At 44.9% G+C, this 14,918-nt stretch overlaps 2 protein-coding genes and 1 long non-coding RNA gene across 8 annotated transcripts in view; 1 reads left to right on the top strand and 2 right to left on the bottom strand.

Annotated features, from left to right (window-relative positions):
• The window catches only part of FIGNL1 (fidgetin like 1), a 61,346-nt gene that overhangs the window by 21,165 nt on the left and 25,263 nt on the right, over nt 1-14,918 (bottom strand). Inside the window, exon 1 of one of the 2 annotated variants that reach the window (XM_087892408.1) lies at nt 10,435-10,455. The exons of the other annotated variant lie outside the window; for it this stretch is intronic. Within the exon in view, the coding sequence (XP_087748534.1) occupies nt 10,435-10,440 (6 nt within the window). The 5' untranslated portion in view covers nt 10,441-10,455. Of the gene's footprint in view, nt 1-10,434; nt 10,456-14,918 lie in introns of those variants that run through there. 2 annotated transcript variants of the gene reach the window in all.
• The window catches only part of COA1 (cytochrome c oxidase assembly factor 1), a 118,791-nt gene that overhangs the window by 78,655 nt on the left and 25,218 nt on the right, over nt 1-14,918 (bottom strand). The window contains exon 1 of one of the 5 annotated variants that reach the window (XM_087892412.1): nt 10,435-10,545. The exons of the other annotated variants lie outside the window; for them this stretch is intronic. The gene's annotated coding sequence lies outside the window, so the exon portion shown is untranslated. Of the gene's footprint in view, nt 1-10,434; nt 10,546-14,918 lie in introns of those variants that run through there. 5 annotated transcript variants of the gene reach the window in all.
• Nucleotides 1-14,918, top strand: part of LOC148114166 (uncharacterized) — a 113,674-nt gene that overhangs the window by 74,014 nt on the left and 24,742 nt on the right. The gene's annotated exons all lie outside the window — the stretch shown is intronic.

The following is a 14,918-nucleotide window of genomic DNA, read 5'->3' as shown; positions in this document are numbered from 1 at the left end:
AACAGCCCGCAATTCCAGCCAATTGAGACTGTTCTTCCGTTGTGCTGGGGACCATTGTCCCTGAGCCACCTGATTGAGCAGATGCATGCCCCATCCATGGAGATTCGCATCTAACGTCAGCACCAGAAGGTCGGGTTCCTGAAACACGCATCCCTTCAGAAGAGCTGACGATGTCCACCACTTGAGAGACAGGCAAACTCTAGGTGTCAGTATGACCTTGGTCCTGGAATTGCTACGTCCTGTTTTCTGGAATGGCAGCAAGAACCACTGCAGGGGACGAGCGTGTCTGCGAGCCCAGGGAATGATGGCAATACAAGAGACCATCTTTCCGAGCAGCTGGGACAGAAGCAGCAGGGGAACCGACCTCTGGGATGCAGTTCGAGCCACCAACTCCTTGATGCTGAGAATCCAGTCGGGAGACAGGAAGACCTGGCCCCTGATGGAGTCAATCACTGCCCCCAGGTGAAGAATACAAGTGGTAGGAGTCAGATGACTTTTCTTCAGGTTGATGGAAAACCCATGCTGTTGGAATACACGGATCACTGACTCGATGTCTCGCGCGGCCTGTGCTGGAGAGGATGATAGAATTAGAATGTCATCCAAATAGCAGAGAATGCATACTGGGAATACCGTGACAATTGCTACCACCACCGCTACCAACTTGGTAAAAGTCCTGGGGGCCGAAGAAAGGCCAAACGGCATGACCCGATATTGAAAGCGGTTGTTGGCATACTCGAAGCGAAGATACTTGCAATAAGCTGGGTGGATTGGCACATTCAAGTATCCCTCTTTGAGATCTACAGATTGTAAGAGGTCTCCCTCCCGTATGCATCCCAGGATCGACCTGAGGGATTGCATTTTGAACCTGCGGTAGGAGATGAACAGGTTTAGTTGCTTGAAGTTCAATACCCTGTCCAGCCCCCCGAGTTCTTGGACACAAGAAACAATAGAACCTGGTCCTTTCCTGTTCTTTGGGCACCAGCTCGATGGCTCTTATGTCCAATAGGTGTTGAATCTCGGCATCCATCAGTTGTTTCTTTGCAGGAAGCTGAGGAACCAGGCATCAGAGAAAATGGGAGGGCTGGAATGAAATTCCAGGGTTAGGCCAAGCGTCACCGTGTGAAGAACCCAAGTGTTGGATGTCGACACCTCCCATTGCCAGTGGAAATTTTGGAGGCGACTGCCAATGGGACCCAGCAACCAGGAGTCACTTGCCCCGCCTGAAGAACCTGTAGCTAGCTCCACAAAACGGCCGTTCCGCTGGGGACTGGTTTCTGCCTCGATCGCTGACAGCCTGCCTGTCTGAAGGCCGCTCAAATCCCTGGGAGTAGGTGCGTTGAGCATAGGACACACTGAGCCCGGAGAATGACCGAAAGGGCTGCCTTTGTGATAGGGAGCATATCTATGGTCTGGTCTCCTATATGATGAGGGCAGCACCTTACACTTGTCCTTGTCCTCTACTAATATTGGGTCAAGGGTGGCACCAAACAGGGCAGGCCTTTATAAGGGGCCGAAGCAAGTTTCCACTTCGCCTTCATATCTGCCTTCCAATGGTGGAGCCAGAAGAATCTACAGGAAGTCACAGCAGAAGCAAGGGCCCAAGAAGCAAATTTTGCCACATCCAAGGATGCGTCAGCCGAATACTCCGTAGCGGCCACCAATTTATTAATGTCCTGGTGGAGCCTAGTATTGTCAGGTGGAAGCCACTTCTGCAATTGGCAAAGCCAAATCAGTGATGCCCTGCTGAAAAAGGAGGTAGAAGTGGCAGTCCTGATAGCCCAAACGGCAGCCTGGTGAGTCTTTCTGAAGGAAAATTCAGCCTTCCTGTCCTCAAATTTAAGGCCATATACAATGTCATTAGAGATGACCAAGGAGGAAGAAAGACTAGCCACTGGGGCATCCACAGAAGGCAAAGTCAACAGCTTCTCTAGCTCAGGAGCAGAACAATAGAGCTTCTTGTCATGACCACTCGGGGCGGTTAGTGAACCAAGTTGACCCCATGGTGTCTGAACCATCTCAGAAAACAGCGGAGGGCAAAGAATAAATTTCTTGTCAGGCTTAGATAATTTGAACAAAGCATCAGGTGGGTTAGATGCCACCTGAGTCGTCATTCGAAGCTTCGGGCAACCCAATATTAGTTGTCACCTTAGCTTTGTGCAGTAAGGATTTAATGACTGAAGGATGGAAGAAGCCCATAAAAGCCGGCTTATCTGGCATCAGTCCCTCGTCCTCAGAAAATTCTATCTCCTCCAGGTAGTCATCCCCTTGCACAGAATTAACTCATTCTCAGCGTAGTCCAAACTAAATTAAAACAAACTCTTCATAACACAGATTCTTCAGTCTAATCACCAACCTTGGTATAATTAGGCAAACTGCCAAAGACTTCTCTTGGCAAAAGTTCAAAAGCAGAAGATGCCGACAGTGCAGCAATACTATCAACGTTTTCTGACAAAGAGCCCAAGAGCCGTTGCTGGTCTTTTAAGCCTTATGGGAGGGGCCAATCATCTCCTGGCCCTACTCCTGAGTCGTCCTCTATGCTTTAGCTGTTCTTGCCTTCTGGCAGTTCTTCTCATACGGGCACTAGAAACAGGCTCGTCTCCTCTGTCTCTCTACTGTCAGCCTCTGGAGGCTCCGGAGTCCGCACCTCACTCCCCGATGGCCCTGGTCCCATCTCTGCCTCTGACGCAGAGCCCTCATCCGGGCCTTCCCCAGCCTCCAGGACTGGCCCATGTTCTTCCTCAGCCTCATTGCTGTCTGACTCCGCTGCCAGCTCCACAGGCTGCTGGCGAACCACAACAGTTAACTGCCCTTTCTCCGTGCGGAGCCCCACAGCTGTTGGAGTAAACGTAAACAGAACATTGGGCAAAGAAAATGAAACTCCTTTGGAAAGCCCTAGAGAGAAGCCAGGCTGGGTACCAAGGCCTAGGCTAGGCAGGCCAGAGAAATGGTGGCCGCAAGTTGTTTAGCAGCAAACAAAATGGCAGCCACAGTGGGAAAACTCCTCCAATTGCCTCCGCAACAGCCCCAAAGCAGCAGGAAAATGGCATGAAGCCAAAGGGCTCTCTCAGCACCGCGAAGCCAGCCTGGTTGTCAGAGTTTGCCACGGGAAACCGGGCAGTGACTCCGGAGCCACCAAAATGAAAAGGGAGCTGAAAGGTGGTGATGGTTGTGCCGGCAGACCGGGGAACCAGCGCACACACCGGCAGCTAGTCAAAGTCCACGGATCTGCCCTGCCAGGACAGAATCCGGAATGCTGCCCCTCCAAAAGTCTAGGATCCCCAGGAACGTCACCAGCAGCCCGGCAGTGAACAAACTCGCAAAGAGGCTTTCCACAAATACAAGTTGCAGCTCCCAATGGAAGAGTCCCAAACAAGAAGAAAAGACAAAATCCCTAAATCCAGATGTGAGCAATCTGGCTCTAATGCCAGAGCAAAGATTTTCACAAGTGTCTTCAGCAACTGAGTAAAAAAGATTGACGCTCGAGGAGCACAGAAGGCATGGTCAAACAAAAGAAAAATATCTACACTCAGTCTCTAGCAACAGATGAGAGATTACCCACGCATGGATTATAGGAGCAGCGCACTGGAAAATTGCATATCATTGTTTGTTGGTCTTCTGTACAGAAAATGCCAAATAACGGAGCTAATTTTTCCTTATCTTCCATAGAGTCAGCTGACATCTGTTATCTTTGCTGTAATGAAATCAAGTGTGTTATGCCGCCTGTGCTTACCTGCATCTGGTAGTTGGTGTTTGGAGTTGGTGAAACATTCTACTGTGCAGGTAGTTGCTGGCTATTGTTATGACCTCTGGAGCTTGTGCCATCTTCCCTCATGGCTTTCCTCTAAAGATTAGCAGTGGCCATATAGTGCTATTGTGAAAAACGGATGTTGACTTACCTCTGAACGTCCCTTTTTGGTACGCTGCGACTCCAATCTATTGATTGGGAAGCTTTCCTCACGTTACTGGGGAACTGAGTGCAGAAATTCTTCCTTCCCTTGGCTGACCACGCCCACTCTGTGTCACTCCCGTCAGTCTTTCTTCACAAAGGTACAGGAGCTTGATTTCCAAACAAGAAACCTCAACCAGTACAAGAACATGAAAGGTAACTCAGGTGCAGGAAGCCCAAACAACAGGCGGGTATGGATTAGAGTCGCAGCGTACCGAAAAGGGACGTTAAGAGGTAAGTCTACGTCCATTTTCCAGTACGCTGCTCCTCCAATCCATTGATTGGGATGTACCCAAGTTTACAGATCCCGGGCAGGAGGTTGACTGCTCCCTGAGTCCCGGAAATCGGCCACTTGTTGCAAAACTCTACGGCCAAAGGATGCCTCCGCTGCAGCAAACGAGTCTATCTTGTAGTGTCAGATAAATGTGGAAACCGACGACCAAGATGCAGCTCGACAGATGTCTAGAACTGAAGCCTGAGTCGCCCAGGCTGCCGTGGCCGCCGCGCTGCGGGTGGAGTGTGCATAAATAACACCTGGAACGGTCCTGCCCTTGCTGGAATATGCTGTCGAGATGCAGGCCTTGATCCAGCGACCAACAGTAGCTGAAGACACCTTCTTTCCCATAGTGGAGGGGTGGAACAAAACCAGCAGAGCTTCAGAACGACAAAACGACACTGTTCTCCTGATGTACCTATGGAGGGCCCGTCACACGTCTAGAGTATGCCAGTTTTTCTCCCTAGGGTTCCGAGGATCCGGGCAGAAATTCGGAAGGATGAGTTCCTGGGCTCGGTGAAACCAGGAATTTACCTTTGGTGAGAAGAAAGGGTCCAATCTCAACACTACTCGATCCGAATAAACCTTACAAAGATCGCTCCGAACCGACAAGGCCGTCAGTTCGGAAATCCGCCTCGCAGAAGTTATTGCAATCAGAAAGGTAAGTTTGAAGGTTAAGTACTTCAGCGGAATCGAAGCCAACGGCTCGAAGGGTGGCGAGGTAAGCGCTTGGAGTACTAAAGGTAAGTCCCAATTCGGGAAACGGTGGACCACTAGGGGCGAAATATTAGAGACACCATGCAGGAAGTTCCTGATACGAGGGTTCTGCGTCAATGAACGATGAGATTCACACGTAAGTACAGTCGCAAGTGCCGCCACCTGGCACCTCAATGTGGTAGGTTTCAGACCTTTAGATAATCCATCCACGAGGAAGTCCAACACATCTGGGATGTCAGCCGACGTCGGATCCACGTGGTGTCTCGAGCACCAGAGCGAGAACGCCTTCCAAGAAGCTTGGTATATACGAGTTGTCGAAGGGCGTCTGGCCGATTGGATAATGTCAATGGCCGAGTCAGATAGGTGGTCCTTCTTCAGCAGCCGCCTCTCAAGTGCCAGACAGTCAATCGGAGCCACTGGGGCTCCGGATGGACGATGACCCCCTGGCTGAGAGAGACGACATGCTGAGGTATTGTCCATGGAGGTGACACGGAGAGGCTCAACAGCTCCGCGTACCACGGCCTACGTGGCCAACAAGGGGCCACCAATAGGATTTCCTCCTGGTCTAACAATACTTTCCGAATGACTTGAGAGATCAAAGGAAGCAGGAGAAATGCGTACAGAAGGCTGTCCAGCCACGGGCACTGCAAGGCGTTTCAGCCTTCCGCCTCCTGGCACTGGTAGCGGGTGAAAAACCTTGGCAGTTGTGTATTGCTGGGAGTAGCGAACAAATCTACGAGCGGCTTTCCAAAACGTCGAACTATGTCCCGAAATATGTCCGGATGGAGTCGCCACTCGGCCGGGTCGATGCGTTCCCGGCTGAGCCAGTCCACTTGCACGTTAGAAAGTCCGGAAATATGATCTGCTCTTAGGGATGCTGTGTGACGTTCCGCCCAGGCCAAAAGCAGTTCCGACTCGATCATCAGGCTCCGGGACCAAGTGCCCCCTTCTCAATTTACGTGAGCCTTGGTAGTCATGTTGTCCATCCGGATCAACACTTGACGGCCCTCCAAGATGGGACGGAAATGTCGTAGGGCAAGGCGAACAGCTCTCAACTCCAGCCAATTGATGCTGTTCGCCTTCTCCGACTGGGACCAACGACCCTGGACTACCTGGTCTAGAAGGTAAGCTCCCCAGCCCACCAGGCTGGCATCTGATGTCAGGACCAGTCGATCGACTTCGAGGAACACACACCCCCGGAGAAGTGCGGGGGACGTCCACCACGTCAGTGACGACCAAAGTTGAGGCGGAAGACGGACCGGCGATGGAGAAGTGCTGCATTTGGTCTTCTGAAACGGGAGCAGGAACCACTGCAATGGTCTCGTATGTCTGTGTGCCCAAGGAACGATATTGGTGCAGGACACCATTTTTCCTAAGATCTGGGACAGGCGGAGAAGCGGAACCATCCGGCTGGCCGTAATCTGAGAAACCACGCTTTGCTGTAGGCCCGCCGCCAATATTTTGGCCAAGGCATCAGACAACATCGACTGCAAGTCAAGTTGGCCAGAGGGCTCCACAGGCCTGAGTCCAGCAGCTGTCGGGGTAAAGGTGGCCGACGGCGCTTGTCTGTGATGAGCAGTTTGGTCCCCTTGAGGAGCCAAGGACACATTAGGTAAAGACATAGAGACCCCCCGCACAGCTTCTAAATTCGAAGATGTAGAAGGACGATGGTCAGTGGCTTCAAATGTGTCTGAGCAAACTGAAAAAGCACTGGAATGGCTATGGGAGACCCTCGATCCCGATGAGGCTGCAATACAGGTGTCCTGACCCCTGGCTTTCTTTGCTTTCTCAAACTGCTTTTCAAGCGCCTTGTGGCGTTGTAGCTCAGATCTGTGGCGAGCCCCAGGTTGTGTGGCATGAGACGCTTTAGAGGATTTAGAAGTCTTGGTTTTGGAGCGTTTTTTCCCCCTCTTATGCTGGTCTGCTTCCGCAGGTGGAGCAACCTCCTGCTCCATATCGGATGATAACTGTAATTCAGCCATTATGACAACCAGCTGCAGTGAAAGCACTCAACAGCAAGGTTTAGGCCAGATGGAGACAATAACAGCGGCTGTAGAAGGAACACACGGGCCCGCAATCGGATATTCCCAGATCAAGGAAAAGGATCCACAAAGCCCTGTGTCCTGTCAATTTCCAGGTCTTACAAGCTTGGCCCAACACAAGAGCCAGAGCAGTCTCTCCCTAGTCTCGCCCTTATATCTTGCAACTCACTGTTTGAGGCCTTCAAAATGGCGGCCGCCAAAAGGCCCGTCCTCCAAAATGGCGGCCGCCAAAAGGCCCGTCCTCCAAAATGGTGGCCGCAACGCTGGGGAGCCATTTGAAACCTCCCTGGGCGTTCAGAAGTGAAGGCGCCGTAGATGGGCTGGCTACTAAAGGCTCCGGTAACGCAGGCTTGCTTCTGAAGGTGCCTGGAGTCTTTTAACTTGGGCGGCGCTGCAGCGGTCGGAAGACGATCGGCGGTGATCCAAAATGGCGGCCGGCAGCCCCAATATATGTCGAGATCACAATTACTGGCTGGGAGAAGCCTGGACCTCAGAGCCTGTCAGAGCATAGACAGAAACTCCGGAGCCGCCCAAAACGATCGGAGCTGGGGCACTCGTGAATATCCCAGCTCACTAGGAATCCAACGAGGCGCCGGCGGCTAAAGGTGGTCACGGATCCGCCCAGCCGGGTCAGAATCCGGATAGCTGCTTTACTAAGGAAAAGTTTTAAATGGAAGGAGCGAAACGACCTGGAGCCCCAGGCAGGTTATCGCTCCCCCAGCAGTCTCACCAATCCCACGATGCAGCTCCACTCACACAGAGAAGGCAGAGAAAAGAAAAACAAAATTTTAAAATAAAAAAAATCAGCTAGGAAGTCAGCCAATTAACTCTAATTTTGACAGCTATGAAAAGTACAAGTTCCCTCAGTAACTGAGTGAGAAAGACTGACGGGAGTGACACAGAGTGGGCGTGGTCAGCCAAGGGAAGGAAGAATTTCTGCACTCAGTTCCCCAGTAACGTGAGGAGAGCTTCCCAATCAATGGATTGGAGGAGCAGCGTACTGGAAAACAGCTATAGGTGTAATTTGAAATCCTCTTAAGAAATATTTAAGTTTAAAAATCATTGGAGGGAGTATAAAATGCCTAAAAGTCAGTATTATTCTTTCAAGACTCTGGAACTGGGAAACAAAACAATTTCTGTAAGATTGCTGAATATACTCTTCTGTAAAGAAGTTATGAAAGGAAGTGTAGTGCTACTTGTCTATTTTTCAACCTTCCTTCATTGAAATAATTAATTACAATCTGAAGCAAAATTCTGTGGTGCTACAAGGCTAGCTTGTTTTTGGCAATTTCTACTTTGTAGGGTCTTCTGTGCAGAATAAAACCTGAAGCAACTAGATTAGGGACTGGCTCCATAACAAATTTAGTTACATGTTTTTCCATTATAGCCTTAAATTCATCTGTGATTAACATCTAGTACTGATAAATAATGGCAATAACAATAATGGCAATAGATAGCAATTTTTGCAGTTAAAAGAAAGTTCTTAGCATTCAAATCCACATTCATGTTTAAATTATTTGTTTTAAAAGTGTCCTTCTCTCTATCTTCCATAAACCTATCAATTTCCTCAGGAATATCCTTCCCAGATAATTGAATTCAAAACATGCTCCAGGCCTTCCAAAGGATTTGGTCCAGTGTCTTTATCCAGCAGATGCCAAGAATATTCCTTGCATCTGGCCTGCAAAGGCTCCCAAGTCAGACGAGACCTGGTTGCTCTAAACAGGGCTGATAGAGGGCTATCTAAAGACCAAATAAAAGCCAAGAAACAAAATAAGTAAACAAATTTATTGTTGTAACTATACATCATAATAAATAGTGTACCATAAAATACAATAAAAAAACAGTAAAATATTATAAAATAAAGTAATAAAAAGAATATTTGATGTAAATTTTTTCAACAAAATAAAGCCAAGGCTGCAGATAATAACTTAAATATTTAAATTACAGCAGGACAAAAATAGCATCTTTGTTGCTGATACTTAGAAACACACCTGCAAAAGGACAGTTCCATTTTTCAAGAACAGAACCTTGAGTTTAGTTATCATCAATAATTTGGCCCTAATCTCATAATACATGGGACAGTGGAGTACACAGTGGATGTCCTCCATTTGACCAACACTACAAAGTAGAGAGAGAGACACTCTTCAACAGGGAGCTTACCAAATCTCCCTTCGAGATGTATAGAGATGGTTTACACGTAGAATCCCTTCTGAGCCTCTTCCCCACCCATTATCTAGCTGTCTCTTATCTTACTGTTTCCTAAGCAGAAAGCTTACGTGCTTGTTTCCTGTTTGCACCATCCCCCATGCTCTTTTCCACATATCATTACAAGCTTGAGAAAAGAAGCGTAAAGCGGCAGTTACAATGAATACATAGTATCACGCACAGATCACCAGACTGTCCTTGAAAGACCTACAAATTATTACCAAAGACAAGATGGCATTTGTTCATAAAATTACCAAACACTGAACATAATTACATGGTATCCTAACTAGTTAATGTATGGTTTGATAAGAACATTGTTGTATGGCAAAGCAGTATTTCCTTTTCTCTTTACTGTTCGGTGATAGACATGGCAACAATCTGACCCCAAAGAATTTTCTGCCTGACCTGCAGCAGAATTCCTAAATCTATTCTATACTTAGCTTCCTCTATGCAGTTGAGAAGGGGGGAAAGATGTCCTTTTTACTTCCCAACATAAGTAACTAGAGAATCTTTACCAAAGTGTGTAGCTTTACTGCTTTAGCTATTCTAATCTGAATGTCAAGCCAAAATAAAAACAAGGCAACGAAGTACCTCAGGTGCACAAAGAATTTTGCTAAGACATATGCTGCTTTCTGGACTCTGAGGAAGGGCAGTTAAAGGAAAAGGAACAGCAGTAGTATTCTTCAGTCCTTACTCAATAAATATTTTGGGCTTCACTAAAATTATTTTTTATAAATAATCATCCTACTATGTGTTAAAAAATGGAATTAGAACTTAACTCTGACCAGGAGAACATATAGGTACTTGCCACAATTTCATGGTTTAGGTTTTCTGTCCATCCATAAATTAAATTAAATTAAATTAAAGACAAATTAAATACCATGTTTATTAAACTTGACATTTGGATTGCCAAGTCCCCAATTAAAAGTAAATAAATATGAATGGCATGCCCATAACAGTATAGGTAGTCCTCAATTTAAACAAATCACTTAACAACTATTTTAAGTTAAAAAGTACCTCCCCAAAGCTACTTACGAACCACTTTCAGAGTTACAATAATCACAGATACCCCCGTAGTCTTTTGTAGTCTTCTTTTTTTGTAGTCTTTTTTTGGGGGGGGTAGTTTTTTTAATTCGCATTTTGGGTGCTTGGCAATTAGCTTATCTTTACTTTCCATATTTTTTGGAGTATAAGACGCACATTAGTTTTTGGGGAGGAAAATAAGAAAAAAAAAATCTGCCTCTGCCTACCAGCATCCATCAGTATTCATCTGGCTAGCATCCTTGCAGCAAACAGCCTGGCCAGCTTCAGCACGTTATCACAGCCTGATTTAGCACGAACAGCTGATTGGTGGTTGGATCGGCCTCTTGAGATACTGCCAATCAGTTGTTCCAGGCTGCGGGGATCGCCAGCACTCATTGCCACCTCCGCGCATCGCATTTTTGGTCTCCATGCATCGTGTTTTTGGTCTTCGTATGCTCCATTTTAGACCCGTTCCAGGCTGCAGAGATTGCCATAGCATATAGCTATCAATCGCCACCTCCGTGCAAAACTAACATTTTTTTATACACTTCTTCCATGCCCTTTTGTTGAAATTGAATGTATTTGAAAATTCCCTGAGATTTTCCAGGAGATTCCAATATATTAGTATGAAGTGTCCATTTGTACCCTGCTAACATATTATTTTAGATTTATTACAGATCTATTTCAAATCTATCCATTTCTTAATCTGCCCATAGACTTTTTAACTAATTTTCAAAGCAGGCTGATAGACAAAAGGAGAGAAATGTTAGTCATAAGGAAATTCAGGATCTTTCTCTCCACAAATCCTTTATATATCTGTTTGCGCTGTGCACTCACGAATAAACACATCCCCCCCAAAAAAAACAATCCTTAGAAACATAATAATTCCATAACAAATGAAGAAGACCCAAGGATTTTTCTCCAGAGAGCATGCTATAATTAGGGTAGATAATTTAGAAGAAATCCATTTGCAGTTTCTGAAGCAACTATGTCCATGAGAATCATAATATTAAATGTAAGTACTAAAGCAGTCTATTAATATTTTTATTCAGGATTCTAATTGGCATTCTATTATGCCAAGAATAGACACCACAATATGTGCAAGAAGAAAATATATTCACCTTCCAGTGAGGGTAGAAGAATTTTTACAAGTACAGGAAAAAGAATTTGATGTGGGGGTTTTGCTGCTTTGATATTTGTTTGTTTTAGGGGTCATTTTTTAAAAGACTTGATGGATCTTTTCCTAACCTTCTGTGATTCTATCCTGGCCAGGCCTTATGGAAAAGAAGTGTAGTGCAATAGAGAAGTCTGTTAGTCTGTCTATATGTACAACTGTCCGTCCGTCCATCCATCCATCCACCCACCCAACCAACCATAGATTAGACAGAAATTAAAAACAAGAAACAGAGTAGAGGAAGTGTAAAGACAGTGAGATAGAAAAATTGAGGTGAGGACTATTCAAAACAAAACAAAAACCAGAGCAACAGAAGATAAAAGAGAAAAGAAGGAATTCTTTACTTAGACATGAAAACATTTTAAGTGTATTAAATTATATTAGAGTTTGCATTACATAATGTTTCTTCAAATTGAAGTCAGTTAATGGAGACATTAATTTGTTTTCTTGGCAGAGTATACAGATGGTTTGCAACTGCATTCTTCTTGAATGCCTTTTTCAACTTTTCAGTCTAATTTACTATTTTCCTATATAAATCAAATCCAGTTTACTGTTCCAAGATCAGACAAAGCTAGGTACTGCCATCTGCTGCAAGGGAAGCTATCTATCTATCTATATCAGTGGTGGGTTGCTCCCGGTTCTCAAGAACCGATAGTAAAAATTTATAGTAGTTCGGAGAACCAGTAATAACATTGGCTGGCCACGCCCCTGAACCGGTCCCCGGCCAGTCGCTGCTCACTTACCCCACCCACCTCATCAGAGGCTTTTTTAAAAACTTTTAAAAGCATTTTTTCTACAACCTCTTCGGCCGAAAAAATGCTTTTAAAAGTAAAAAAAAAAAAGCCTCTGATGATCGTGCAGCTCAGCTGGGATCGTCAGAGGTTTTTAAAAGCATTTTTTCAACAACCTCTTCAGCCAAAGAGGTTGTAGAAAAAAAATGCCTTTAAAAGCCTCTGACGATCCCAGCAGAGTTGCCTGATCATCAGAGGCTTTTAAAAGCATTTTTTTCTGCAACCTCAAGGTTGTAGAAAAAATGCTTTTCAAAGTAAAAAAAAAAAAGTTGGCCACGCCCACTCAGTCACATTACCCCCAACAAGCTACGCCCACAAAATAAGCCATGCCCACAGAACCAGTAGTAAAAAATTTTAGAACCCACCCCTGACCTATATCTATATCTATATATTCCAAAATATGCATTTATTCCCCAGGGATGGTTTATGAAGGAATACAGAAAAAAATCACTAAAATATGTTGTTTCTCAACTCAGCTGTTTACAAAAACATTCAACTGAAAAAAAAAATTGAAAGCAGAATTGTTCTGTGATTTCCTCAAAGAAAGAAGAATGAGGAATACCTAAAGAAATCAAACTTAAGAACTTAATTTAAAACTTAAGAACTTTTTTTAAAAAAAAGAAATTACAAAAATGGAAAGAGGGGCATATATCTAAAGAAAAACACAAATAATTCATAATAGAATAGCATGAGTAAAGCTAAAGTGCAGACTGTCTCAATTTCTATTTGTATCTGTCGCTTCCCACCTTTATTACTTTCATAAAATAACTCAAGGTGGTGAATATATCTAATATTTATTCCTATTCCTATTTCTCCCCCCCAAAAAACCCTGTGAGGTGAATAGGGCTGAGAGAAAGAGACTGGGCCAAGGTCACCCAGCTAGCTTTCATGGCTAAGGCAGGACTAGAATCCTTGTTCTCCCACTTTCTAGCCTGCTGAGTTAACTACTAGACGAAACTTGCTCTCTTATATACTATATACTATATACTATATACTATATACTATATATATATATATATATATATATATATATATATATATATATATATATATATCATGTACCCATGATTGAAACGTAAAGATTATATTTGGGGCAGGTTTCCATTAAACTAGATGGTATTATCCTTATAACTGCATTACTATGTATGTAAAAGTTTCATGGATTATCTTTTTATTAGTTAGTGTGGGTCTGGTGTCAATCTTAGTGTTGGGGACTCGTTTGTCAATAAGGGCAGGTTTCCAAATGGCTGCTCGGTGGGAAGTATCATCTTGTTTATTCATGCTGTGTGGGTGTTTTTCTATCTCGATGGCTTCTCTGATTATTCTGTTGTTAAAGTGTTCAGTTTTGGAGATAGTTCTGGTTTTTTAAAAGTCTGACACCAGACCCACACTCACGAAAACCACACAGGATGTCACCACCACATATCCACGCAAAAAACAAACCCAAATCCACACCGATGAGGCACGACCACGAACGCGAAGCCAAACAACAGCAACGCAACTCACCAGCTCAAATCCCCCTGCAACTCAGACTAACCCAAGCACAACCAATCCCCCACCTAAACAGAACACACCCCCATCCAATCAGAGCACAGCCAAACCCCCAACCAATCATAACACACCTCCACCCAATCAGAACACAGTCAAGCTCCCATCCGATCAGTTCACACCCCCACTGGCAGTTAAAAGGAAGAAACAGCTGCGATCACACATTGCTCCTAGAAGCACGAAGCCGAAAACACCAGCCTGACGATGACGAATGAGACTTTGTCGAAATGTCGCCAAGATACTTCCAATTTTACGCGGGAGAAAACCCGAATAACCAAAGACCTACATACAAACCCCCGCGAAAACCTCAGAAAACAAATATATATATATTTGCTATATATATATATGTATGTATATATTGTGCTACTAAATGTACTTTTGGGGCAGCATCAGTCTAACAGCCGTGTTCAGGTCTATCCAGGCAAAACAGCAGGTGTATATGTCTGTGTGGGGGAGATAGGAGATCTTACTTGATAAGAAAACCTTTTAACTATTTTAATAGGGAAGACAAATAACAGATTATTATAGTTTCAGACTGATATGGAGAGAGCAAACAGTACAGAAATTAACTACCCATCGAAGCTAAGTAGCTATAAATTCAGAGCTGACAAAAAAGGAAGCATTTTTAAAGCAATATATAATTAACCTATAGAATTTAACAATAGCAATAGCACTTAGACTTATATAGTGCTTCACAGTGCTTTACAGCCCTCTCTAAGCAGTAAATTGAGTAGCATATTGCACCCAATAATCTGGATCCTCATTTACTGATTTTGGAAGGATGGAAGTCAATCTTGAGCCAGTAAGGCCTGAACTGCCAAACTGCTGGCAATTGACAGTCAGCAGAATTAGCCTGCAATGCCACATTCTAACCACTGCACCACCACAGGTCTTTACTACTACCGTGTTTCCCTGAAAGTAAGAATCGGTCTTATTTTCTTCTGGGTCCCAAAATACGCACTAATTCTTATTTTCAGGGAGTGTCATTTTTTTATTATTATTATTATTTTGCATGTATGGAAGGTCCATTTGTTCTGCTTGCTCGAAGTAGGGCAGGAGGTGTGCAGCCGCCGCGAGGAGGGGGGAATGCAGCTGCACATGTCCTTCACTGGCCATCCATGCCCCAACACTAGCCTCGCCTTGTGGCATCACTGCGTCACTCGGCCTCAGGCTCCATTGTGGCCACAAGCAAGTAGAA

This window comes from Pantherophis guttatus, chromosome 4, assembly GCF_059756535.1.
Source record: "Pantherophis guttatus breed Tessera chromosome 4, ASM5975653v1, whole genome shotgun sequence".
In the NCBI taxonomy this organism is placed as follows: Eukaryota; Metazoa; Chordata; class Lepidosauria; order Squamata; family Colubridae; genus Pantherophis; species Pantherophis guttatus.
This window is presented reverse-complemented; position numbering and strand designations above follow the sequence as displayed.